Below are 25,379 nucleotides of genomic sequence, written 5' to 3'. Positions count from 1 at the left end.
GGCCTGGGCAAGGGGCAGAGCCAGCAATCGGAGCGGTCTGGGGGTCCCCTGCCCAGGCCTGATGCCTGGGCCAGAGGCATCAGGCCTGGGCTGGGGGCAGAACCAGTGATGGGGGGAAATGAGGGTCCCCTGCCCAGGCCTGACACCTCTGTCAGGGGTGTCAGGCCTGGGCAAGGGGCCGGTCCTGCGATTGGAGGGTGATGGGGGTCAACGCCTGAGGGCTCCCAGTATGTGAGAGGGGGCAGGCTGGGCTGAGGGACACTCCCCCCCGCCACACACCCAGTGCACAAATTTCGTGCACCGGGCCCCTAGTCTATCCTATATAAAAAAAGAGCTAATATGCTAATTAGACCAAACAGCAGAATGACCTTCCAGATGACCTTCTGGACTAAGCCAGCGGGGCTGCGAGGGCCGAGCCCCTTGCATGAATTTCATGCTTTGGGCCTCTAGTATATATATAAAAGCCTAACATGCAAAGCCCTTGCTTGGGAGTTTGATCACTCGCTATGACTTGTGCTGACCACCAGAGGGTGGTGTGGAACAAAGAAACACCCCATCCTGCAGATTCCATATCTTATCATTAATGTTTCTATCTTTCCCTCTCCCTTCCTCTCTGAAATCAATAAAAATATATTTTTTAAAAAATGATAGGAAAACTGACAAAACTTAGAGGTAATGGAGGCTCAGAAAAAAAAAATGCTCTGCTGAGACTTATTAGTAGATAACAGTGAAACTTTTCTGGAGGGCAATTTGGAGATATACAGCAAAAGACTTAAAACTATGCATAGCCTTTGCCAAATCTACAAGTCTTCCTTTTGGGTAGTCATTAAGATCTGAATCATCAAGCTTTTTTTGAAGTCAGTAAAGTTTTATCTTTTTCTTTTTTCTTTTTTCTTCTTTTTTAATATATTTTATTCAGTTTTTACAGAGAGGAAGGGAGAGAGATAGAGAGAGTTAGAAACATCGATGAGAGAGAAACATCGATCAGCTGCCTCCTGCACATCTCCCACTGGGGATGTGCCCGCAAGCCAGGTACATGCCCCCGACCGGAATCGAACCTGGGACCTTTCAGTCCGCAGGCCGACGCTCTATCCACTGAGCCAAACCTGTTTCGGCTTATCTTTTTCTTTTCATGTTTTTCTAGTGTGTTTCTTTTTTTCTAACAATGAAGATGAGTAACAATTTCAATTTCCAACAATAGAAAGTAGATAGATTATGGTCCATCCAAGTAATAACCAATAAACAGCCACTAAGAATGATGTGGGGAATCCTATAGGGTAATGAGGAAAATATTTCACAATGTAGTTCATAATGCTAAGCGAAATAAATCAGACAGAAAAAGTCAAGAACCATATGATTTCAATCAAGTGGACTATAAAACAAAACAAGAAAAGAATCACAACAAACAAACAAAAACTCATAGACACAGATAATAGTATGGTGATTGATACCAGAGGAAAAGAGAGGTAGAGGGTGTAGTGCAGGGTAGAGGGGGTCGATTGTATGGTGATGGAAGGAGATTTGACTTTGTATGTTGGGCACATAATGCAATCTATAATAATAAAAGCGTAATATGCAAATCGATTGAACAACCAAACAGCAGAACGACCATCCAGATGACCATGCAATGACACGCACTGGTGCCACGCCAGCCAAGGCGGGTGCGATGCGATTGGTCAGAGGGCTTGCCATTGCCCCATGATCGCCCTGCAGAGGGAGGCCCAGGACACCCTCTGCGGGGTGATTGATGGGGGGGTTCTGCGATCGATCGCCCCACAGAGGGAGGCCAGGCCACTGTCCAGTGATGCTGTGGCGGGTGTGCCAGGCTGGCCAGCGATCGCCCTGCAGAGGGAGGCACAGGCCAGCCAAGTGATTGCACCTCACACCTATTGCCCATAGAGGGAGGCGACCAGTGGTGGGGGAGAAGGCTGCACAGATGGCAAGCAGTGGCAGTGGCGAGGGTGGGGCCAGCTGCCAGCAGCTGGGGGAAAGAAAGCCCCGATAGGCCTTGATTGCCAGCCAGGCCAAGGGACTCTACCTGAGGGCCCCGGATTGTGCAAGGGCACAGGCCAAGGTGAGGGACACCCCCATGCATGAATTTCGTGCACTGGGCCTCTAGTATATAAATAATGCACCAAAGAACTATATACTTGAAACCTGCATAATTTTATTAACCAATGTCACCCCAATAAATTTAATTATAAAAATGAAAATAAAACTATTTAAATTTTAAAAGGTTATAAAACAAGTGCATAGAAGTTTTAATTTTAGATTTAAACTACATCTGAAGATTTGAAGAGGTTAAAATTTTACCCATCCTCTTAGGAAAGAAACTGCATTTGTTTGAGAAACTACTTTGAGAAAAAGTGGAGATTTAATATGGGTAGGACAATTCTGTTACAGATTTTTAATGTTATTTTTATTATATCTGTGTAAGATATTATTTCAGAGAGGGAGGCGTTGGGAAAGAGGAGCCAAAAAGATGGCCAGAGATGCTCTTCAAAATGTGACCCTCTCCAAATATTTAGTAAACGTAATGAAGTCATAAAATATTTGGGTGTGAGTGGAACTTTTCCTGAAATTCCCAAAGGACTTGGGCTTTGTAGCTGAATATTGTCTATAGAACCCTGAACCATAGAAACAGAGAAACATGAGGAAGTAAGCCCTAAGAAATCTGAGAACTCATGGCTGTTGGGCAGAGGTTGGTGAGGGCTGATAGGAATGTATACTTAACAGTTGTGAAATTTGTGCTCCAATTTAACCAGCTCTGGCTTCTAAAGGTAAGTGAGCCCAGTTGGCATTGGGTTACATGTATATTTTTAGATGAAAAGCTAGATGGATCCATAGCAAAATATTACCTGTGATGAGCGGTAGAATTATGAATGGTGGTATTTTTTTATCTTTGGGTAATTTATGACTTCTCAATCTGTCTATAATAAATATAAGTTAACTTTCATAATCCTGTATAAAATTCAATAGAGATTTCTAAAATAAGAGGAGGCCTGCTGCAGAGTCCAATCTGTGAGCTAGTTTTAATAATTGACAGCATATTGCATGTCTTTATAGATTCCATCTACTGCTAAATAGTTGAAAGTACATGGATAGGAAAAGATAGGAATGGCACTCTATTAATCCCCAGCCCGTAATCCCCTCATCCCTGATGTTACTTATAAAACAAGTGCATAGAAATTTAAACATTTGGTTTAAACGATAGCTGAAGATTTGATGAGGTTAAAATTTTACCCATCCTCTTAGGAAAGAAACTACATTTGTTTAGGAAACTACTTTGAGAAAAAATGGAGATTAAATATGGGCAGGACAACTCTGTTACAGATTTTTATTATTATTTTTATTATATCTGGGTAAGATATTTATTATTCCAGAGAGGGAGGCTTTACATCCTGATGTCCTACATCCCTGATGGGCTCTCCAAGGCTCTGCATACTTCTCCACAGTGTTTATATTGATTCTAGGGAAAGGAATCTCATCACTCTTCTTGGACAAAGGTTTAACTTCGTGGTTCACCAAACCTCTAATGCCCAGGGGTGCTAATAATTAGGCTCCAATAAAAGAACTTCGGAGAGGTAGAGATCAGCTCAGGAAAATTTACAACGTCATGGCTACTACAGAGCATTCACTGTTTTTACAGCCACACATAGGCTGAGTCCTGCTTCACGTGGTTACTCCATTGCTCTAGCTTAATCATAATGAACAGATTAAGAGCAACCTTGATAAGGTCAAAAGTCATGATCCTATGCTCTTACGGTAAATTTTAAATGGATGATAGGCGACAGGCAGAGCAAACACATGTAGTGCAGGTCTGATTATCTTCTTTCCTTACTCTGCTGGCTCTCAAATTGGTAGTTTGCAGAAATTTTGAAGATTCAATACTTGTTGGAACAGTTGAAAAGATTTTCCAGCATAGCCAATAAAAAACAAGTTAATAATAAGTAAAATGCAATCACTACCTAAATATAAACGTGACTCGATGTGTCTACAAATGTATTCACTGTCTTTGTTATACCTACCTGGTTCCCATCATCTTTGTCACTGTTTTGGATGAGATAATTTATCAGTTGAGATTTGATTAAGCTATAAAAGACAGAGAAAAAATAAACCAAACGACAGGAACTTAAGATAGTAGTTTATTTCTCTCTCAGGTTAAGAACCATGAGCAGTGTAGGTACCTCATATGGTGTTCCCACAATCCACAGAAACCTGGGATTTTTTTCCATTTGAGATTCCATCTCATCTCCTGGTCTGAACTCCAGCCAGCAAAAGAAGAATGGAAGAGTGTAACACCCATTCTGTTAGAGACACTTTTTTTTCAGACACTCCACGTACATCCTTCTAGCAAGAAAGCAGTGAGATGGCTACACCGGCCATAGGGGAAGCTGAGAAATGAAGCCTTTACTGAAGGTTGGCAGAGGCCAGTTCCAAACACTGGATTCTGTAACTGATGAGGAAGAGGAAAGTGGATACTGGAGACACTTAGAGTTTCTGCTACAAATGGTTAACTGCCCTGATCATGTATCTTAAGTAATCAAGAGGCAAAGTTCTTAGCTGGTCCAGAAACTGTCTCACTGTTACATGACATTGCATTAGACACCTTACCTTTCACTTAATCGAGGTTAGTCCTGCTGTACTTTGGAACACTTGACTAGCTTAGCAAGTATCCTTTGTGACATTTCTTGCAGTAACAGTATAGAAACATAATAAATAAAAAATAAATAATGATGAAATATTCCAAATCCGTGGCCTACTTTGAATGGTTTTATGGCACTGTGGGTGAACCCCCTGCCTTTCACACTTAAAGTGCAAAGATGATTCACTATTTTCTCTGAATCTTCAGGGTAAAGTCATCATTCTCGCCTTCAATCAACACATACTTTATGAGAGCCCCATGTTTGAAAGTCTCTTACCTAGAGCTAGAGTGGGTACATGTGTCATTAGGACCTCATGTCTGCTAATCATGAAAGTTTTCATTTCCTCGATGAAAGTACACATGGATAATGTGACTCTGCGGTTCCTTACGGACAAGTACAAAAATGTTCCATGATGAGTGGAATTATTGGGTTGAGTTGTGAGGAACTAGGAAAAAAAGATGGATTAAAGAGAGAAGAATTTGAGCTGCACCTTAGAAACAAAGGAGTAATTTGCACATGTTAGTGGCATTTCTCCTTTGAAGTCTCCCATGTTTTAATCTTTCCTGTAATTTATGACATCCTCTTGCTATTATTTTCTCAAAATAATGATGTTACATGAGGGCTGTTTCAGGAAATTTAAAATCAACCCATAGTGGAATTTGTAATAGTGTATGGATAATCACTTTTAATCTAATCATGTGTCTTTGCCATCAGTAATATCTTTGACATTATAATGACCAGTAACTGTTTCAGGCAGTTGTAGAAGTTGTTTATGATTTAATACTCACAGTGGGAGGCACTGTCTGTGGAAGGTAATAAAAATAGAGCAATTGCCAAGGAATCTTTGACATTTACAAGGTCTATATAATGATCAGCAGATTTCAGTAGAATAATCTGGGCATTTAAGAAGGCAAAGCCTCCTCCCCTCATCCTTTTGTTCCTGAACATTTGCTCATTGTGCTTCTGTGAGCCTCTTTCTGGCCATTACAAATGTAGTGGCAAGAAGGACGAGGGCAGGTCTCTATACACCAGCGGTTCTCAACCTGTGGGTCGCGACCCCTTTGGCGGTTGAATGACCTTTTCACAGGGGTCATCTAAGACCATCCTGCATATCAAATATTTACATTACAATTCATAACAACAAAATTACAGTTATGAAGTAGCAACAAAAATAATTTTATAATTGAGGTCACAACATGAGGAACTGTATTTAAAGGGCCAGAAGGTTGAGAATCACTGCTATAGACGTTCTCTGCTTTGCTCACCCAGATGGAGAGCTGTTTTTCCTGGTGACTCGCTGATGAGAGTAAGTAGGATGTCACAGGACTGTCTGAGGTGGGGTTTGAGTTTAGGGCACAGGGAGGGGCCCAGCTCTGTGTTCAGCGACTTCTGTAGGTGACACTGGACTATGATGTCTGTAGGACCACTGAGTTACCATCTCTGATGGCTTTGCCCATCACAGGATACAGTGATTCTTTAGAATAATTTGGCAACAAGTTCCTGTCAGCTACTGAATTCTGGTCCCCAATGAACAGAGACTCTTAGCTGGACCTCAATCTCAAAACCAAACAGTATTTAGACTGAAGCGAGAAAGCTGAGTATCAGTGAAGTTTGATAGAGTGCCCCACTGGGTGGGAGCTGCCAGTGAGGGAGAACTGAGGCTTTGCCTTGGATATGAAAATGATAGTTTCAGCACTGCCTGGGCAGCTCAGTTAATTGGAGTGTGGTCCCATACACCAAAAGGTTGCAAGTTCGATTCCCTGTGAGTGCGCATACCTGGGTTGCCGGTTTCATCCCTGGTTAGGGAGCGGGTGGGAGACAACAGATTGATGTTTCTCTCTCACATTGATATTCCTCTCTCTAAAATCAATGGAAACATATCCTTGGGTGAGGATTAAAAAAATACTGTTTAAAAATATTTTTTAATAAATCTCTTATAAACACCATTTACTTTTTTTAAAAATTCTCACTGGAGGATATGTTTTATGGATTTGAGAGAGAGGGCAATAAGGAGAGAGAGAGAGAGAGAGAGAGAGAGAGAGAGAGAGAGAGAGAGAAGAAACATCGGGGGATTGAACAGGCAACCTATGTATGTGCCCTGACCAGGAATCAAACCCACAGGCTTTTCGGTGTATGGAACAATGCTCCAACCAACTTAGCTACACAGGCCAGGGCAACACCATTTACTTTTTAAACTTGCAAAAACTTCGCAAGGATTAAGATCTAAAATAGACATTTTAACTGAGAAGAGAATATAGGCAGCTTTTGTATTCAATTTAATTAGAACAAAATATAGATCACAGTCAATGAGATCCATGTTATAAGCTTGATGAGCAAATGGTATCCCCCTGAAAAGCCATTTATCACTTTAAGTGAGCAATTTTCTGTAGCACAGTCTAAACAAGTGTATCTTCCTACAATAAGCTTCACAGCAATGGACGTTTTAATATTTCACAGAAGATACCAACACGAACTTTAAAAACAGAATATCACAGCAGAGCTTCTATGAACCATCTAGTCAGGACACCAATTTCATGATAAAATAATTAGTAGAGATGTCAATTGAAGTTAACTCTTCATCCTTCCTAACTAATGTTCTCTGTGTGTTTGGCTTGACATGTCAATACACTTAACCTTTCTTCATTCCAAAAATGAAAATGGACATTGACGACTTACATGAGCAAATGTCCTGTGTCAATAACCTTTTCTCCTTACATTTTTCACTTAGTACCACTGCAACTTAGGAGTTCTTTTTTTAGTTTAAGGCTTCTAAAAATTAAGACTGGATTCAAGTAGTTGGGGCTTCCAGTTTTTTCTTTCTGTACCAGTCTCCAGTGGAAACCACCCAGCACAAATGAGATAGTCAAGATGACCTCCCATCTCCTCCCTCCCAATTACATCATTCCTCACCTCTGTGCCTCTTCCTTGTTAGTGAACCGGAGGATCCAATTCCCAAGTCTGACCGTTGATTTATTTCACCTACATCATTTAAGATAATCTCCTCCTATTAGTCATCCTCAGGTATAAAAAAGATTGAATAATTGTTCCATAAAAATTATTTATTTACACATGATTATGGCACAACCATTTTCTCTCTGACCAGTGGCAACCTGGGATGTGGCAAGGAAAAGATCACGGTCCTCTTTAACCTGAAAGGTCAGGGAGCAAAACATCTAAGTCACCTCCCATAAAACCTACTACATGTGTGTAATCCAGGAAGATTTCAAAACATTTCTGACCTCTTTCTTTTGACCTGCTTCCCTTTAACAAAATGCCACTTATTTTCTTGTTAGAAATAATGATACCTACGAATAGGGGGAGGAGGTATTGAGCTTCAATAATCAGAATGCAGAAGTCCCTTCTCTTGGAGGCAATTGGGCTGATTAATCATTCTGTCATAGGCCCAGGCTGATAAGCTGAGAGGTGGGGCTACATTGGGAGGATTGATTATTATTATCTGGGGCTCAGGCTTTCCTCGGAAGAAGGGAAGGGCATGAAGGGCCTCAGAGTAAAAAAGAAGGAAGCCCGGTGAGAGACACAGAATAGAAGAGTGGAGAGGACCTCCGTAGTTGTCTAGCAAGAGAGCAGTTTATTTCAGAGCCAAAGAAAACCGGACAGGGATGGAATAGTATAGAACAAGATGGCCTGCTTTGTGGGAGACACAGGATCCAACCAGGCCTGGAAGAGAGGGTGCAGGGTTAAGTCTACCTCTGACACAGGAGACAGTTCAGAAACCACCCAGGATTCATTTGGTGGTGGTGTTTAGCACACTCATTTCATTGAGTGAAGATTTCCCTAGCACCGCTCTGGGCAGGAAAGGCCTAAGGCTTGTTCTGTATCAGTGAAGTCAGGCAAAAATCCCTGCCTTTTATGGACTTTGCACTCTAGTGGAGGGAGAGAGACTGTAAACAAGACACTAAATCATTTCTATTAAAGGGGATAAAGTTGGCTCTCTGTACTTCCTGGACTTGAAAGTCTATTTCTTTCACCAGGTAGGGGAAGTTTTCTGTCATTATTTCTTCAAATAGGTTTTCAATATCTCGCTCTGTTTGTTCTGCTTCTGGCACCCCCATGAGGCAAATGTTGGTAGGCGTGAAGTTGTCCCAGAGCTCCTTACACTCTCTTTATATTTTTGGATTCTGTTTACTTTTTGCTCTTCTGGTTGGGTGTTTTTTGCTTCCTCCTATTCCAAATTGCTGATTTGATTCTCAGCATTCTCTACTATTCTGTTGATTCCCTGTAAATTATTCTTCATTTCCATTATTGTATCCTTCATTTCTGAATGGTCCTTTTTCTTGTCTTTGATACAAGTCCAAGAAGTGGAGAGAGTCCCAAACAAGCGGAACCAAAAGAGGCCTACACCAAGACACATCATAATGAAAATTCCAGAGATTAAATACAAAGAGAGAATCTTAAAAGCAGCAAGGTAAAAGCAGTCAGTTACTTACAAGAGAGTGCCCATATGACTGTCAGCTGAACAGAACGTTTGCAGGCCTGAAGGGAGTGGCAAGAAATATTCAAAGTGATAAATAGCAAGGACCTGAAGATTACTCTACCCAGCAAAGCTATCATTTAGAATTGAAGGTCAAATAAAGAGCTTCACAGACAAGAAAAAGCTAAAGGAGATCATCACCAGCAAACCAGCATTACATGAAATGTTGAAGGGTATATTTGAAGAAGAAGGAGGAGGAGAAGGAGAAGAAGAAATAAAAAAAATATATGAACAATAAAATGGAAATAAATATATATCCATCAACAATTGAATCAAAAAATCAAAATAAATGAACAAGGAATCTAATGAACGAAATAAAATGATGAATAAAATAGAACCAGAGGCATGGAAACATGGAACAGACTGACAAATCTCACAGGGAAGGGAGGAAGAGATGGGTGGGAAGAGATTAATCAAAGAACATATATCAGCCGTGGGCAAACTACGGCCCGTGGGCCGGATCCGGCCCGTTTGAAATGAATAAAACTATTGAAAAAAAAGACCGTACCCTTTTATGTCATGATGTTTACTTTGAATTTATATTAGTTCACACAAACACTCTATCCATGCTTTTGTTCCGGCCCTCCGGTCCAGTTTAAGAACCCGTTGTGGCCCTCGAGTCAAAAAGTTTGCCCACCCCTGACATATATGCATGTATGCATTACCTATGGAAGGAGACAAAAGAGTGGTGAAGACCTGGGGTAGAATGGGAACCAGGTGGAGGGGGACAATGGGAGGGGGGACATTATAACACTGTCAACAATAAAGATTTTTTAAAAATATTCACCCCCCCCCCACACACACACACACACAAACCAAAAAAAGTGGGATAAAGGCAATGAAGACACAGAGCAGAGTGAGAGATCAGGAGCCTGAGCATAGGGGAGATGGCATTTTAATATGATGGTTGGACTCAGCCTCACTGAGTAGTTTTCTAAAGTGAAATCATAACTGTGTGTGTGTTCTTTCTGCTTTTGTCTCATTTTAACTTGTTAGTAAATCCTCAAACCGCTTATGTGTTGTTTTTTTAAATAGAGATAAGTTTTGTATGCTGTGTTTGGAGAAGGGAGCGAGAATGAAGTGGCCAGAGAAAATATGAGTACATGGGCTGAAGCAGTACAGAGAGAGTCTACAGCACAAAGCGGCGTTGTGACCATTAGTGGTATCTTCCAAGAGGTGTGCGACGGCGCACACAGCTGCCACTCCTCTCCATCAGGGAATTCTGCTGTAACTCTCTGCCAAGCGAACTGGTACCTCTTTCACCTGTTCTAAACTTACCTCAGGATGCTCATTGTTTTAATAGACTAACACGGAACTTGGCGAGCAAATCTGTTTTAATCTCATACCACATTTTTGATGACTTTGTATGTCTCCTCCATTGTCAGCCTTCCCAGATTCACACATCTAATTACTCTGTGTATTTCCTCCCTTGCCCCAGCATTGGGCTTTCCCACATTCTGTTAATTTATCTCTGTCTTCTTGGTTCCCATTACACGCCTCACCATCCACCCTGTCAGGTCCTTGTGAGCAGAGACCACGTATAGGCACACCAAAATAATTTTTATTTAATGATTGCTGACCTCCAGTTGTACAGTAGTCAAGATAAATAATAAGAATAGCAACAGCTAATAGGTTTGTTTGCAAAATGCTTTACTATTTATTGTCTTCTTTGGTTCTCAAAACAACTCTGAGAGGTAGGAAGGCCCAATAATGTTGTTATCCCAAAGCACAGAAGACTCAGGTTCAGAGAAATTCAGCGACTGACTTAAAATCATACCAGGAGGAAGTTGTTAAGAGTTAGGGTTTTACTCCCAATTAACTGACTCAAAATCTTGAAACCATTCAGCTATTCCATTGATAATTTTAGTTGCCCATTTCTGGAGCTGATTCTATATCATTGAAATTCAGTGTCCAGAACTGTGTATAGCACAAAACTGAAGTATTTCCTTTTTTCCCTCATGTCCCCCACCCCCAACCTCTATTTTGTTGAATTTGTTTTGGCTACTTGGGCATCTTGAGGCAATATCCTTCTGTAGAAGAGTATGTGATGTCTTCTTTTATATACTATTCTGAGTTATTAGCCTGTTGGGAAATTATAATATTTCTGTAAGGGCCTCTGTTGATATTAAGGCTTAATGAAAACGTCCCTCTCTGTTTACACAGACTTGCAAGTTCTTTCTGTGGTTTAACATCACTGGCTTGACATTTCACTGATGAAAAAAAAGCTTCTATGTGCACATTTGATCTTCACTGGTATTTACTATATCAATAATTTGTGATAAATGTTAAACAAGATTAGTCATGCACCAGTATTTGAGGAATAATGCTGTTAGACTGTTCCATTCAGAGCCAATTTGTCCTTGCCTCTTATTTCTGCCTCTTACGCGTTCCCATTTATCTACAAAACAGCCGTCTTGTTCATAGTCAGATAAAGCTTTAAACTTTTCCTTGGTGTGAAGCTTGGAGTGACAAATCTAACCAGGCCAAATCTGTAAAACCTCCTTGCATTACCCTCTATTCACATTAACCACCATTATTAACTAACTGGGCAGCCATTCATTCAACACATACCCCCTGAGGTTGTGTTCTCTCACACCCCACGTCACCCGAATCATCCAAGATGACCTTCAGGCCATTACTCTATAACCACGTAGTCATTGTCCCTAGGAGGCCCAGCCCACAGAGCTGTACAACTCCCGGCTCCTTCATACACGGATCTCAAGGTTGCCCTTCCTCGTCCTGTGACAACTTTGACTCCTGAATCACAGCCTTCTTCTTTGTCTCAAGGATTGCCCTCATTTATTTTCCATGAGAGGGTAAAGCCTGGGTAATGAGGAAGCAGTAGAACGTGGTAGAGAGATTTACATTTTGGGCTTCCGTTCTTAAATCCCTAATACCAATGCATAAAAATCTAAAGGTACTGGTATTATTTATCATTTCATTTGTGTGAAATGAAGTGCTCGTTAACCCCCAAAGGGGCAGGGTAGCATATCCCATGAAACTGGGGGCTTTGCCATCACTAAGACCCGTGCTCATACTCACTCACCAGCTTTCACACCTTGGTTAAGACGCTTAATCTCTCTAAAGTTACTTTTCCTTGCCTGAAAAATAGGGCTAATAATGGCTTCAACCTCACCTAACAGAGTGTCTCACTTGTGATGAAAGTAAAAAAAAAAAAAATGTTAGCTATTGTTTTTTTATACATGACTGTTATTATTGACATTTAAAAGAGATTAAATACTTCTTTTAACTGTCCATTCTCATATATCTTTATGAAAACTACTGATGCTCTCTTAACTGTGGGTACTAATTGTACAGAAAACAGAATTTATATCTTCATTATAAGGGGGAAGGAAGCCTTGTGTAAGATTGCAGAACAAAGTTATTTACATTGTGAAGCTCAAATGTCAGTCTTGTAATGTGCCCCATCCAGCACGGGCAGGTTCAGGTTCGGTGAGCCTGAGGAAGGACAGTGAGGGATTAAAGAAAAGACAGACAAGAGAATAGAGGTGAGGCTCAGTGGATCTCCCAGGCCTGGATGAAGACACGGAAAGACCCAGCCTTAAAGCTGAGGTTATTTTATAGGCAGGTCAAAACAAGGGTGGTGGTCAACATGTTCACAATGTTCTTGTGAGTTTCACCTTGTTTTGGCAGCACTTGCTGCACCTCCCATAGCCCATTAGCTACCTGGGAAGGAACTAGGGAGGACTCTAAGGTTAAAGCTTAATTAAGCTAAGAGGGCTCTGCCCTCCAAGCTGGGACATGTTTGTGGCTCTGTCACAGGGCAATCCAAGGCTTGACCCTATAGCCGCTCCCTACATTGTAACAAGGTTTACTAATCAAAATTAGCTCGAAAACAGGGAAATGTGTTGTTCTAAGGCATGGGCACTTGTCTATGAGCAGTTTAGAGTTCCAACACAACATATAGCAGTGATGGCGAAACCTATGACACGCGTGTCAGAGGTGACACGCGAACTCATTTTTTTGGTTGATTTTTCTTTGTTAAATGGCATTTAAATATATGAAATAAATATCAAAAATATAAGTCTTTGTTTTACTATGGTTGCAAAGATCAAAAAATTTCTATATGTGACATGGCACCAGAGTTAAGTTAGGGTTTTTCAAAATGTTGACACGCAGAGCTCAAAAGGTTTGCCATCACTGACATATAGGATGGTTTTAGTATTATTTCCTAATCCAAGGCTTCACTTAATCTTGAAAAGTAGAATTTGATTTTTTTTAGATATCTTTACTAATATTTAAGAAACATAAAGCAAATTATGCCCTGAATTTCAAAATGAACACTGATTCATTTCTTTCAAAACTAAAATGTATATAATTATTTTTCCCATATTTTTCTCCCCTGCCAATTAGCAATAATACAGATGCAAAACCTTAAAGAAGTGAATGTCCATTTACATCCCAAGAAGGCCGCTGTGATCATGCGCAAAGTCTGCAAACAAATCAGGAACATAGCAGGTACCGAACACACAAATTGAATTCAAAATCTTTTCAACAATTCCAGTATGGAAAATGGAAACAGGATTTAAATATGCTATTGCACCAGGCAGATCACTGACTCCAAAGACGTTAGGAAGTACTTCAGGAGCTGAAAACGCCGTTACTGGTGGTGGCTTTTCTTGGATAATTGTTGTTTCCAGTGATTTGGGCTGAGGACTCTGTCAGTGCTGTGCACAGGCACTGTTTTTCGTAGCAGTCCTATGTTTTTGTGCATTTATGCTAAGAACCGTTGAGAAGTAGCAAGCTTTTCTTTTCCTTGTGGAACCCAAGCATTTGCCACTTGGGTGGGCCTCCAAGTCCTCCAGCTATTATTTTAAAAAAATATATTTTATTGATTTTTTACAGAGAGGAGGGGAGAGGGATAGAGAGCTAGAAACATCGATGGGAGAGAAACATCGATCAGCTGCCTCCTGCACACCCCCCACTGGGTATGTGCCCTCAACCAAGGTACATGCCCTTGACCGGAATCGAACCCGGGACCCTTGAGTCCGCAGGCCGACGCTGTATCCACTGAGCCACGCCGGTTAGGGCCCTCCAGCTCTTCTGAGGATCCAGTGGAGACGTTCACTTTTCACTTTCCCCTGCTTTCCCACTTTATCTGAATTCTGCCCCTCCCCTGAACGCCCGTGACTGCTCTCTCCTTTCTGTCCTCTTCCATTGGGGCTTGTTGCTATATCTTATCCCTTCATTCCTCCTACTCAAACGCCCAACCCTGAGCCGCTTGTGTGGCAAATGTTCAGCTGTTTGCTCGAGGTTTGGAGTAAAGAGGAAAAATACACTACAACCCCAAGTGGCACACAGTAGAGAAGGGAATATAGAAAATCACTGAGCTAAAAAGTAACTGTTTTTGTAAATAAAGTTTTACTGGAACAGAGGAGCCACACCCCTTCATTCACCTGTTGCCTGTGGCTGCGTTCACACCACAACAGCAGACTTAACTAGAAGACGCCGAGATCCAGAGACTTCGTGGCACACACAGCCGAAATAGTCTCGTCTTTCTTAATCACACAGAGCGGTTCGCTTGGTCCTTCCTTACTCTGGCTGTGCCGTGGAGTCCTCTAACGTTTCCTATCCATAAGATCCTTAGGCCATTTTCAGAAACAGCACCACCAGAAGCCTTATAAAGGGAGGGATTCAGCCCCTCCTGTAGAAAGCGGAATTTTTAAAAACGCCACCTTTTTTAGTAAATTTTCTATCTTTCTGTCCTTCCTCTTTCCATATCAGTGTGCACCTGGCATGTGATATTTACATTGAGCAGAGGACAGTGCAAGTGCCCACTTGAAAAGGGAAGGGGAGCCCTGACCGGTTTGACTCAGTGGATACAGAGTCGGCCTGCGGACTGAAGGGTCTCAGGTTCAATTCTAGTCAAGGGCATGTACCTTGGTTGCAGCACATCCCCAGTGGGGGGTGTGCAGGAGGCAGCTGATCGATATTTCTGTCTCATCGATGTTTCTAGCTCTCTATCCCTCTCCCTTCCTCTCTGTAAAAAATCAATAAAATATTTTTTTTAAAAAAAGGTAAGGGGATGGGAGAGGCATTTCTAGTTAAATAAGATATAGCCAATTTCATTTTTTTTTTTGTTTTCTAAACAAACCAACCAAAAAAAAATAGAAGTGAATTTGCAAAGCCCTATGTTTATTATTTGGTTTACACTCACTTTGCTTTTGTCCAAGAGCATGTTTTTCATGACTGTTTATGGGAGCAAACAAAATGTTTCATGAGCCCTAGCTGGTTTAGCTCAGTGGATAAAGCGTCGGCCTGCACACCAAAGGGTCCCAGGTTCGATTTCAGTCAAGGGCACATACCTCGGTTGCAGGTTCCTTCCCAACCCTGGTCGGGGCTTGTGCGGAAGGCAACCAATCTATGTGTTTCTCCCACATCGATGTTTCTCTCTGTCTTTCCCTCTCTTCTGCTCTCTCTAAAAATCAATGGAAAAATATATTCAAGTGAGGAGTAAAATAAATAAATTAATAAAGTATTCAATTATTAAAATAAAAAAATGTTTGTTGAGTTTTTAAAATTCAAAATTGGCAATTAACTTTTTGAAGATTTAATAATCATGGACCTTGATCCTTCTCAAATGGGACCAAGGCGTTTACATATGCCTGGGGAATGTGTGGCTAGTATACCAAGGAGACATGGAAGTCATGAGGGAAAGTGGCATAGTCATCTAGGGAAATATTTTTTCCTAATGTTTTTACAGTAATTTGAAGGAGAAATAACATTACTTCTGTATTAACACAAATGCATTATAAGGGAGAAGAAGGCAAATGATGTAGGAGATTTTAAGATAAAATAAGGCACAAAATGTCGTGTTTTCCAGATGCTTTAAGTTAGCCTCCAAAGCTCTTGGGGTGACGCATTTGTTTTCCTCTCTTATCAGGGGACTTTGATGGAAAAGTTGTGCAAAACTGATTCATAGCCAGCTATGCTGCCACCAAATATAAAAGGCTATATAACCAGACTGTAAGGGCAATGTTTGTCTTTAAAAGATTTTATTTTAAAATATTATAGAAGACTGCTTAAAATGTCATTTGACTTACCCTATTCCTGCCAGGTTACCTGCCTAAAACACATTGCCATCTTCCTTCTGACCTAAGTTACATGAACCCAGCTCGGGATTCACTGACCCAAGCAGCTCTCCCAAATTCCCAAATAACTCCAGTCCAAAGTGATGCCTCATTTTGGAACTCACAGAACTCCCTGTCTATTCCAATTTTTAAGTAAACGATTTTCTTTTAAAGTAATCTGTGCTTCTTATTGAAAACATGAAAAACGCAAAAAAAACCATAAAGAATATAAAAATTACCTAGAATAGCCTTCACCCACTGATTAGTATTTGTTAAGCTTCTTTATATTTTACATTTACAGGATCTCACCTTGAAGTTATGTTCACTGTATAATATTGAATCTGTGTTTGTTTCCCTCGCCAAATGACAATCATTTCCTCCTCATTAAAAACTGTACATAAACACATCCCATTGTATTTGACCTTTCATTTGTTGTTTTTTGCCTGTTAACTCTACGGCATTCATTTACTTGATCATTCGTTCATTCTTTAAGCAATGATTAGTCACTTATAAAATACCATAAGTTGTGCTTATGTGTTTTCTTTCCCATGCTAAATTAACACAAGTAAAGACCACTTTTTAACGTTACCAAAATTTCTGAGTATAGACTTACTCAAATGAGGAGTATTTGGGAAATATTTGAGAATGAATTTTCAAAATTTAATTTTATTCTCAACTTTTTGAACACATTCTTTTACATCAAGGTGAATCTCAAATTTCATACATCGATGGTTGGCCACCTTTTAATAAAAAGGTAGGAATTCCTTAATGAATTTATCTCAAAATGCTCTTTTACTAGTGGAGTTTTGACCACAGGTGTTCTACAGGAGACGGTTAATCATTTGTGGCAATATCTCAGAGACAAGGTGTGACTTAGAGTTTGTACTCAGCTGAAAACCTGTACGCTCAGGACAAGGATAGGAGTAGTGGGGGTGATACTGGTAGAAAGGCACACTCCAAAGACAGGTGTGGAAGGACGTGAGAATGCTCAGCGATGATGTATGTAACACATGATGTTGGGATCATTTATGAGCTAGAAAGAGGGATAAGGTGGCAGTAATTGCTTGGGGTGTCAGGTGAACTGATAGCCCCATCAGGGGTCTGTGCCTTGGTGGAAGGACAGTGTTCCGGCTTTAAGAAAGAGGAGAGGCTTCATCCTGACCAAGGAAGCATTTGGACCCCTTAGACTTTGCAATACTCCTTTCAGTCTTGACTGTGTTCAGTGCAGGATGACAAGCCTCCTCCAAACTACTGGATCCTGTTTACCTCCCCTGCCACAGCCATGGTTCAGAAAAGACAAGACTGAAGGAAAAAATTCATATGTTATAATGGACCTGTAGGTTTTCTGGAATAAGACTCTTGATTCATTTGCTCACCTCTGAGAACACTTTTGACAAAAGAAGCAATGAGGAAAGGTCAGTTAATAATTAATCTCTCTTATCTACGTAGTGTATGCCATACTGTCTTGTGCCCTACCACAGCAGAGGACAAAAGAACCTCCACATTATTCTGAACTTATAACTTATGTGTAATGCTAGCACTGATGACCAACATATACATTCTGGGTGGTTCAGTTGTCGACCATGCTGCCATCCACATGAAAATTCCGGCTACTTCAGTGTCCTTCCTTGACAAAAACTATAAAGCAGGAGAACACCTCGAATTAAAATGCTCGTCGGAAAGGAGCCGATTCATTTCAACAGAATAAGATCTGAGACTCAGAATCCTTGAAGTGACTTCTCAGAGCTGCCGACATGTACACAGGAAGACGCCGGAGCTCTCCCAGTTCCTAAAGGAAACTCCCTCCTTGGGGTGTGGATGCTCTCACTCTCTTCCTTCTTTTGTGCTGAAATGAACACACTGTCTAGTCCGCGGAAAGACTGCACTTAGGACATATAACTAGTCTCAGTTACTCAAAGGAAGAAAGTGTTGCCTAAGATTTCTGTTTACAAGTTTGTCGTTTTCCTTATTTTCAAATGTGTGTAATATGGAATTGGGCTCATTAAGGAGAATTTGGAAAATGCAAGAGTAAGATAGGAACCACGGGGACTGGGCCAGTTGCCGCCAAAAGCTCTTTCTAGAGCTAGTATTCTAACTCTGTTTTGTTTGCCTTTTTGTACACTTGTGAGATGGACGTTCGTTTAAGACTGTGAAGCTTAAATGATCGGCACCATTATAATGAGAAAGGAATAAAAGGTTTTATCTTTGCAAGTCTACTTACGGAATATGCTTTGTAATATGTTTACTGTTTCAAGCCATCCAAAGCCAACAAGAAACAAAATGAAAATACATCCCTTCTGAGAAATGCCCTTTCTGTATTTGACTGGCTTCAGAATAGCTGTTGTGGGTGTGGCATACACAGTAATGCTCTTCTGGTAACAGCTATTGACTGGCAGGTTTTACCAGGTGCAAATAGAGGTGGTATGGCTCCCAGGGCCAACATCAAAAAAGATGGTTTTCTTCCCTGTAGCCACTCTCTTTCAGGTTTCCGCAAACACCTGCTGTGTCATTCACCAGGACAGTAGGAGGCCTTTTCCGGGGGCATTCACAGGGGCATTCATGCTGCTACCCCACCTCTGAAAAGCATCATGTAAATATACTAATGTAGGCGGCAAAGAATCATCTAATATTGTTTTATTTTAAAGAAGTTGGCCTCTGTTTAATGACATCCACACACATCCTTACCTCCATTCATAAAGCCTTAAAGAAGATCTAACACAGCTCAAAACCTGGTCTACAAACATGCATATTTTCCATTCTCTCATTTTATTTCGGCAGTTTGACAACACCTTGAGGGGAAACTGGAGGAACCAATAGTGCAGCGGTTCTCAACCTGTGGGTCGCGACCCCTCTGGGGGTCAAATGACCCTTTCACAGGGGTCGCCTAAGACCATCGGAAAACACATATATAATTACATATTGTTTTTGTGATTAATCACTATGCTTTAATTATGTTCAATTTGTAACCATGAAAATACATCCTGCATATCAGATATTTACATGACGATTCATAACAGTAGCAAAATTAGTTATGAAGTAGCAACAAAAATAATTGTATGGTTGGGGGTCACCACAACCTGAGGAACTGTATTAAAGGGTCGCGGCATTAGGAAGGTTGAGAACCACTGCACTAGTGTTTACTCCCCTACTTTCCTCAAGTCATTGACTCTCTTGAGTCAATACTCTGCTGTGAACTCCAAGACTAAGGGGCGACATTAGCTCCACCTCAAGGATTAGTTAGCTTCCTTGCCTGATTTAGGAGGGTTTTCTGTGCAGACAGTTGTAGCTCATTCCTTTTAGAGGCAAATCCAGCTTTGTTCTCTGTGTCTAATTATTATTACAATTAAAATCTCTCAGACATCTCCCATGCTCACAAAGAATGGGCAAGAAGATGTTAAATCATTTGCTAGCAATACATGTTTATTTAGTAATTAATATGTATTTATTATGTACCTACTACAGGCCTGGAACTATCTGAGCACTTGAGAAAAAGCAAGAAAACTCTATCCCTCCTTCATGGAGCTTGTCCAGAAAAACAAGGAACAAGGTTCAGAACATATCAGTTGAAGCCTCAGGTGAGTCAACTCCAAATGAGTTAAAGAAACCAACAAGGATACCATTTATGATGCTAAGAATGGTTTGATGCCTTGGCCGGTTTTTCTCAGTGGTTAGAGTGTGGGCCGTTGGACCAAAGGTTTGTGGGTTGGATCCAATGGCAGGTACCTTGGTTGCAGGTTCCGCAGCCCCTGTAGGGGAACGTGCACGAGGCAACCAATTGATGTGTCTCTCTCAGGTCAATGTTTCTCTGTCTTTCCCCCTCTTTCCTCCCTCTCTTCTCCCCACTTTCTCTAGAAATTGTATCCTTGGGTGAGAAATTTAAAAAAATGGTTTGATGATTCCGAGGTATAGAAATTTCACTGGTAGGAAGAGAGTTCAAGTAAATCCCAATGGTTGAATCTAATCTAGTACAGTGGGGCCTTGACTTATGAGTTTAATTCGTCCCAGACTGAGCTTGTTAAGGAGCTCGTTAAGGAGCTCGTTAACTCAATTACTCTGTCAACTCAATGCAAAAAATCAGCCGAGAGACAGCTGGTATCTCAAAAAACTCGTTAGTCGGGACACTCGTAAGTCAAGGCCCCACTGTACCTATAACTAGGAAACTGAACACTAGCTATATTTTTTCCCCTGTTAAATCTTCTCATGAAAACAAAACAAAACAAAACAAAACATACACCTTACTTCCAAGCCTAGAAATAGATGGGAAAGTTTTCCCCCAGCTTTACTGAGATATAATTGACATATAGATGATTGTAGAGAATAGATTCTCTGTTTGCACAAGTAAGTGCCAACATTGAACCACAGAACATTTCTGTTATACCTTTACAACTATAATAATGAAGACAGAGTCTAAATCCCCCTCATTGAGTTTCCTATTTGTGCCTTACTTATACCTCCTTCCAAGTAAGTGTCATCATGGAGTGTCTGCACTTAATAATTCAAGATTCTAAGGCCTTTATTTTATACATCACCTCCACACACACTGGTACTGTTTTACAGCTCAGCTAACAATCCAAACATTGTGTTGGTCTGAGAGGAAGAGGAAATTCCATGATTTGTTGAGCCCTGAAAGTCGTTAGTACATCTCAGATGCTAAACTGTTTAAATATATGTACAGTTTTCTAATTCCAGGAGATGTGTTTGAGGTTTGTATTGAGAGCTTCCATTTCCTCATCATCCTCTCATTCCTTAACCTTCTGTGATAGTTTCTATCACCATTCTATGAACAAAGTAGATGTTGATATATAAGTTGGGTTATTAAAACAAAATTTCTTTACCTGATTCCAAACGTATCCCTGAGTCAATATAAAAAACTGAAAAGCACAAAAAATGAAATATGCACAATCCTATCAACTGTTAGGTTTTGTGTTTTTTTTTGGTATATTTCCATCTAATCTTTCTTTACATGTATCAATAAACTACTTTTGTCTTATAAAAGGAATACCAAAAGGCACATACTGATTTGGAGTCTGCTTTTTCCACTAAAGAGTAGTTTCTCATGTTGAATATATATATATATTTAACACTGCTTACTGCACAGAATTCCATCCCATTAGCCATTTGGCAAAAATTCCTTATACTTTTGCTAGACACTTAAGAGCTTATTTTTCCCCCCAAAATTACACATTTTGGCTCACAGGACTGATGGTCTCTGTGGGATGACTCTAAATGTAACTATTTGCTTTAAAAGTCAGATCTATTTAAAAACTTCAGAAACACAAAAATAATGTTACAAACCTAAGTTTTGTGGGTCCTGGTCCCCCCCAATGTTTACTCTCAGTGTTTGACATTTTTATCCTTTGCAACTAATAGGAAGAAAATGTCAATTCTTTTTGTTTGTTCTGTTAATACTGGTCATATTACCGGCTTACTCACAATTCTACAAATAAATCTTGCTCATTCTTATATTTCTAGCATTGAGAGACTGTTTCATCAGAAAAATTCTCCGTATTATTAATTCCTATATATCCGAACAATAATGGTATTCATCACTTCCAAGAATTTGCCATTAAATACATCCTTGTCCTTAACTTTTTCATTCATGTGCATTTCCTCTTCAACAAAACAGTTAATTGATGAAGAGCAAGGGCCCATATGTTTATGGCCAGGTATTAATTTACCTTCCCAGGGGTCCTCTCAAGGGAGTAAGGGGCAGAGCATTTACATGAGGGGCTGGGAATGCAGTGGCCACACCATCTTGGTGATTTTGAAATCTAGCAGGCATCGAGAGGATCCAATAGCAGGCCTTCAACCACGGAGATCTCAGGCGTCGTCCCTAATTATGCCGAGTTAATGCCAAATGTTGAGCAAGGGCCCTGGTACTACTGGCAGTCTGGTGGCCCCAGGACCAAAGTGGAGCCCCCTAGGGGTGCTGGTCCCTAGGCGATCCCGGTCTGGGCTCTAGGTTTCTATTTTCAGGTCCATGAGCTTTATGTTTCCATCCCGAGCTCCGGAAAGGGCGCAGTGATGACTGGGCCAGCTCTTGTTTCCTTTCCACCCTTTCTGAGTGGAGTGGTAACTGCCCGTTTAAGGACTTGGTGGTGAACCACCATTTCCCGCAAACCCTGTCGGGCACGGGCGGAGCCTGAGCTGCCAATGACCCGCCGGGTTAGAGCGCGGCCAGGCCACGGCCCTTTCCTTCCTGGGCGAAGGCTCCGCCCCGGCCCGAGGCCCCGCCTTGCGGCCCGCTATTGGCCCCGCCCCCTAGCGTCGCTTACGCTCGGGCGTGGTCCAGGCCACTTGGGGTTCCGCCTTCAAGGCTTTTTGAGTCTCCGGGTTGCTGGGTCGGGTGCTGGTCAAGGCTTCCCGCTCACCTCCCGGAAAATGACGGCTTCTCGCGGGCCTCGGAGGACACCTCGTCGCCGTCCCTTCTCTTCTTGGAGCTCCGTTGGGAATCTTTTGGTGACGCTCGCGCTCTGGTTACCCGCATCCACCGGTAGGGGCCTGGGGAGGGGGTGCGCTCCCGGAGCGAGCTGGAACGGGTTGGGGAGCCGCCCGCCCGCAGCCGAGGGCGGGGAGAGGTTGGGGTGGTGGGCTGGGTTAAGGGGGACGGGGCTTGGGCGGAGCTGCCCCGCGTGGTGCTGTGCGCGGCTCCAGGGGAGGGAGGACCCCGAAGTGCGGGCGGTAGAGTTTGCTCTGTGGTTTGTACGGAGCCTCGCAGGGCGCTGGGCGCGGCCGGGGTTTGCAAAAGCTTGTCCTCAGCGAAAGCGGGCAGGTGCTTCGGGACGGAGCCCAGCAGGATGGGCAGCGCAGACCCGGCGCTCCAGGTGAGGGCTTGCCCTGCAGTGCCCCAGCGCGTGGGGGTGTCGCCAGGACCCGCGCGTGCCCGCCCGCCGTGGGTGTTTGCGCTGTGTTTCCTGGGCGGTGTGATGTGTTGGTGCCCCAGGGGTCGGCTGGGGAAGCCCGGGCGGGTGTTACCGGGTGTGTGCTTACGGGAAGTGGCCTGGGCAGGGGTTCGGAGTGTGGGGGCTGGGGAGCGCATGCGGAGCCCTTGAGTGAGAGGTGTGGTTTTGGAAGGGCGCTCAGTGCTTTTGTAATTAAAAGTTAACGGGCTTCTTGTTGCCTGGATTCGTATTGGCGTTGATTTGCTGACTGTTGCGCCCGGTGTGGTCTTGTTCCCATGTAACATACGCAATAACCTATTCAATTACTAAATGTATTTTTGGCGTGTGTTTTGTTGTTGTTGTTTTAGGTTGAGTCATATTTGAGGGGCTATCCAAAGTAACCTAAAAACGTTGGTAGGCAAACCCAGTGAGAAATTAGTATCCCAAGAAATGGACAATAAATAATGTTAACATGGTTTTCCCCTACAGGTCATAAAAGAAAGCTGGGGCTTATTTACGAAATAAGTTTCGTTTTTCCTTGACTGGATTAAGTCCTTAATATGCTAAAAAACAACAACATGCTTATTGTATAAAATATACACAAAGGACAACCATTGAACACTTCAGTGTATTTCCAGCTGTCGTTAATGCATGTGTGTTCATATACCCAAGTGATTTTTAGTATCGTACTATACAGTGTACAGTTTGTATGCTGCATGCTCTCTTTAGGAGAATTCATTCAGTGAATTATTTGGCTTGTATGCGCCAGGTCCTGTGCTGGTTCAGGGGATACACTGGTGACCATTCCTACTTTCATGATCTTTATTTCACTCTTTGTCCATTTGCACACACACAAACAGGAACGGTGTTTTTCTCACTGTTAGATCTCCAATGCCAGTCACATAGGAGGCAATCAGTAAATAAAATATTTGCTAAAATTTATTGGGACTGACTAACCAAACCATAATACAAGTCTTTTTTTTAAAACAAAAACACACACAAAACGTTTTAATTGACTTTAAAGAGAGAGGAAGGGGGAGAGAGAGAGAGACAGACAGACAGACAGACATTGATTTGGTTGCCTCTTGAACCCACCTTGACTGGGGATTGAACCCACAACCTGGGCATGTGCCCTGACCGGGAATCGAACTGGTAACCTTTCCATGCTTTGACAACACTCAACCTACTGAAACACATTGGCCAGGGCCAAAATACTTGTCTTTAAAAAAATAAAATAAAATAAAATACATATATATATATTTTTTAATTGATTTCAGAGAGGAAGGGAGGAGGAGAGAGAGATACAAACATCAATGATGAGGGAGAATCACTGATCGGCTGGGTCCTGCACACCCCCTCCCCCACCAGGGATGGAGCCCACAAACTGAGCATATGCCCTGACCAGGGAATCGAACCTTGACCTCCTGATTCATAGGTCGATGCTCAACCACCCAGCCACTCCAGCTGGGCTTGATACTAGTGTTATAACCCCAGACAGGTGCTCTGGAGGGACGGAGCATGATTCTCTGACAGCATTTAACAAACACCAGGTGGAAGGGAAGGCTTTTCTGCTCTGAGACAGAACAAACTCTGCCACTTTGGGGCTTCTGCACTTGCTGTTCCTGAGTCTAGGAGCATTGTCCTCCTGCCTCTTGCATAATTGGCTCCTTCTTATCTTTCCAACTCATTGGTGTTGTTACCCCATCAGAGGGACCTTCTGTGACCATCCTATCTCAGGTAGACACTCACACTCACACACACACACACACTCACACACACACGCACACTCACACACACTCACACTCACACTCACACACACACACACACTCACTCACACACACGCACACACACACTCACACTCACACTCACCCTAACTTGTAATTACCCTTCCAAAACGATGTTTTTGGTTCCCTTCCCACTAGCATACAGAGATCTTGTGTGTCTTGTCACACTTATGATTACAAATGCTCACTGTTTTGCCTCAGTATCAACACTGTTGTATAACTATTAAGTAGCAGGAAGTTAAATATAACATTCAGCTGAGTTTGAAAAGCTCAGGAACAAAACTCCTCCGGCCTCTAGGAGGAAGCTTCTGTAATCATGTTTTCCTTAAACAAATGGATAGCCACATACTTGTCCAGCAGAATGAGTTTATTCAGAAACAACAAAGAATTGTATTTCAGGACGTGTGGTCTAAAGGTGAACCAACAACAAGCCCAGAGAAGGAAAGGAGAGGAACTGAAAGTTTGAAGTATAGTGACTTCTCATT

At 41.9% G+C, this 25,379-nt stretch overlaps 2 protein-coding genes across 8 annotated transcripts in view; both read left to right on the top strand.

Moving 5' to 3' along the window:
* Positions 1 to 19,758, top strand: part of LOC308534316 (membrane cofactor protein-like) — a 60,037-nt gene extending 40,279 nt beyond the window's left edge. Inside the window, exon 12 of one of the 2 annotated variants that reach the window (XR_013997187.1) lies at positions 19,692 to 19,758. The gene's annotated coding sequence lies outside the window, so the exon portion shown is untranslated. Of the gene's footprint in view, positions 1 to 8,957; positions 9,451 to 19,691 lie in introns of those variants that run through there. The other variant, XR_013997188.1, reaches the window with a different exon arrangement.
* Positions 19,759 to 22,508: 2,750 nt separating this feature from the next.
* The window catches only part of LOC308534315 (membrane cofactor protein-like), a 51,656-nt gene continuing 48,785 nt past the window's right edge, over positions 22,509 to 25,379 (top strand). For all 6 annotated transcript variants that reach the window (XM_081112779.1, XM_081112781.1, XM_081112782.1 and 3 more), the window contains exon 1: positions 22,509 to 22,722. In XM_081112779.1, coding sequence (XP_080968905.1) covers positions 22,611 to 22,722 — 112 coding nt within the window. In that variant the 5' untranslated portion in view covers positions 22,509 to 22,610. The remainder of the gene's footprint in view (positions 22,723 to 25,379) is intronic.

The sequence above is a fragment of the Myotis nattereri genome (genome assembly GCF_964212035.1).
Source record: "Myotis nattereri genome assembly, chromosome: 18".
Classification (NCBI taxonomy): domain Eukaryota; kingdom Metazoa; phylum Chordata; class Mammalia; order Chiroptera; family Vespertilionidae; genus Myotis; species Myotis nattereri.
Note: the sequence above shows the minus strand (reverse complement) of the source record. Positions and strands in the feature narration are given on the sequence as shown.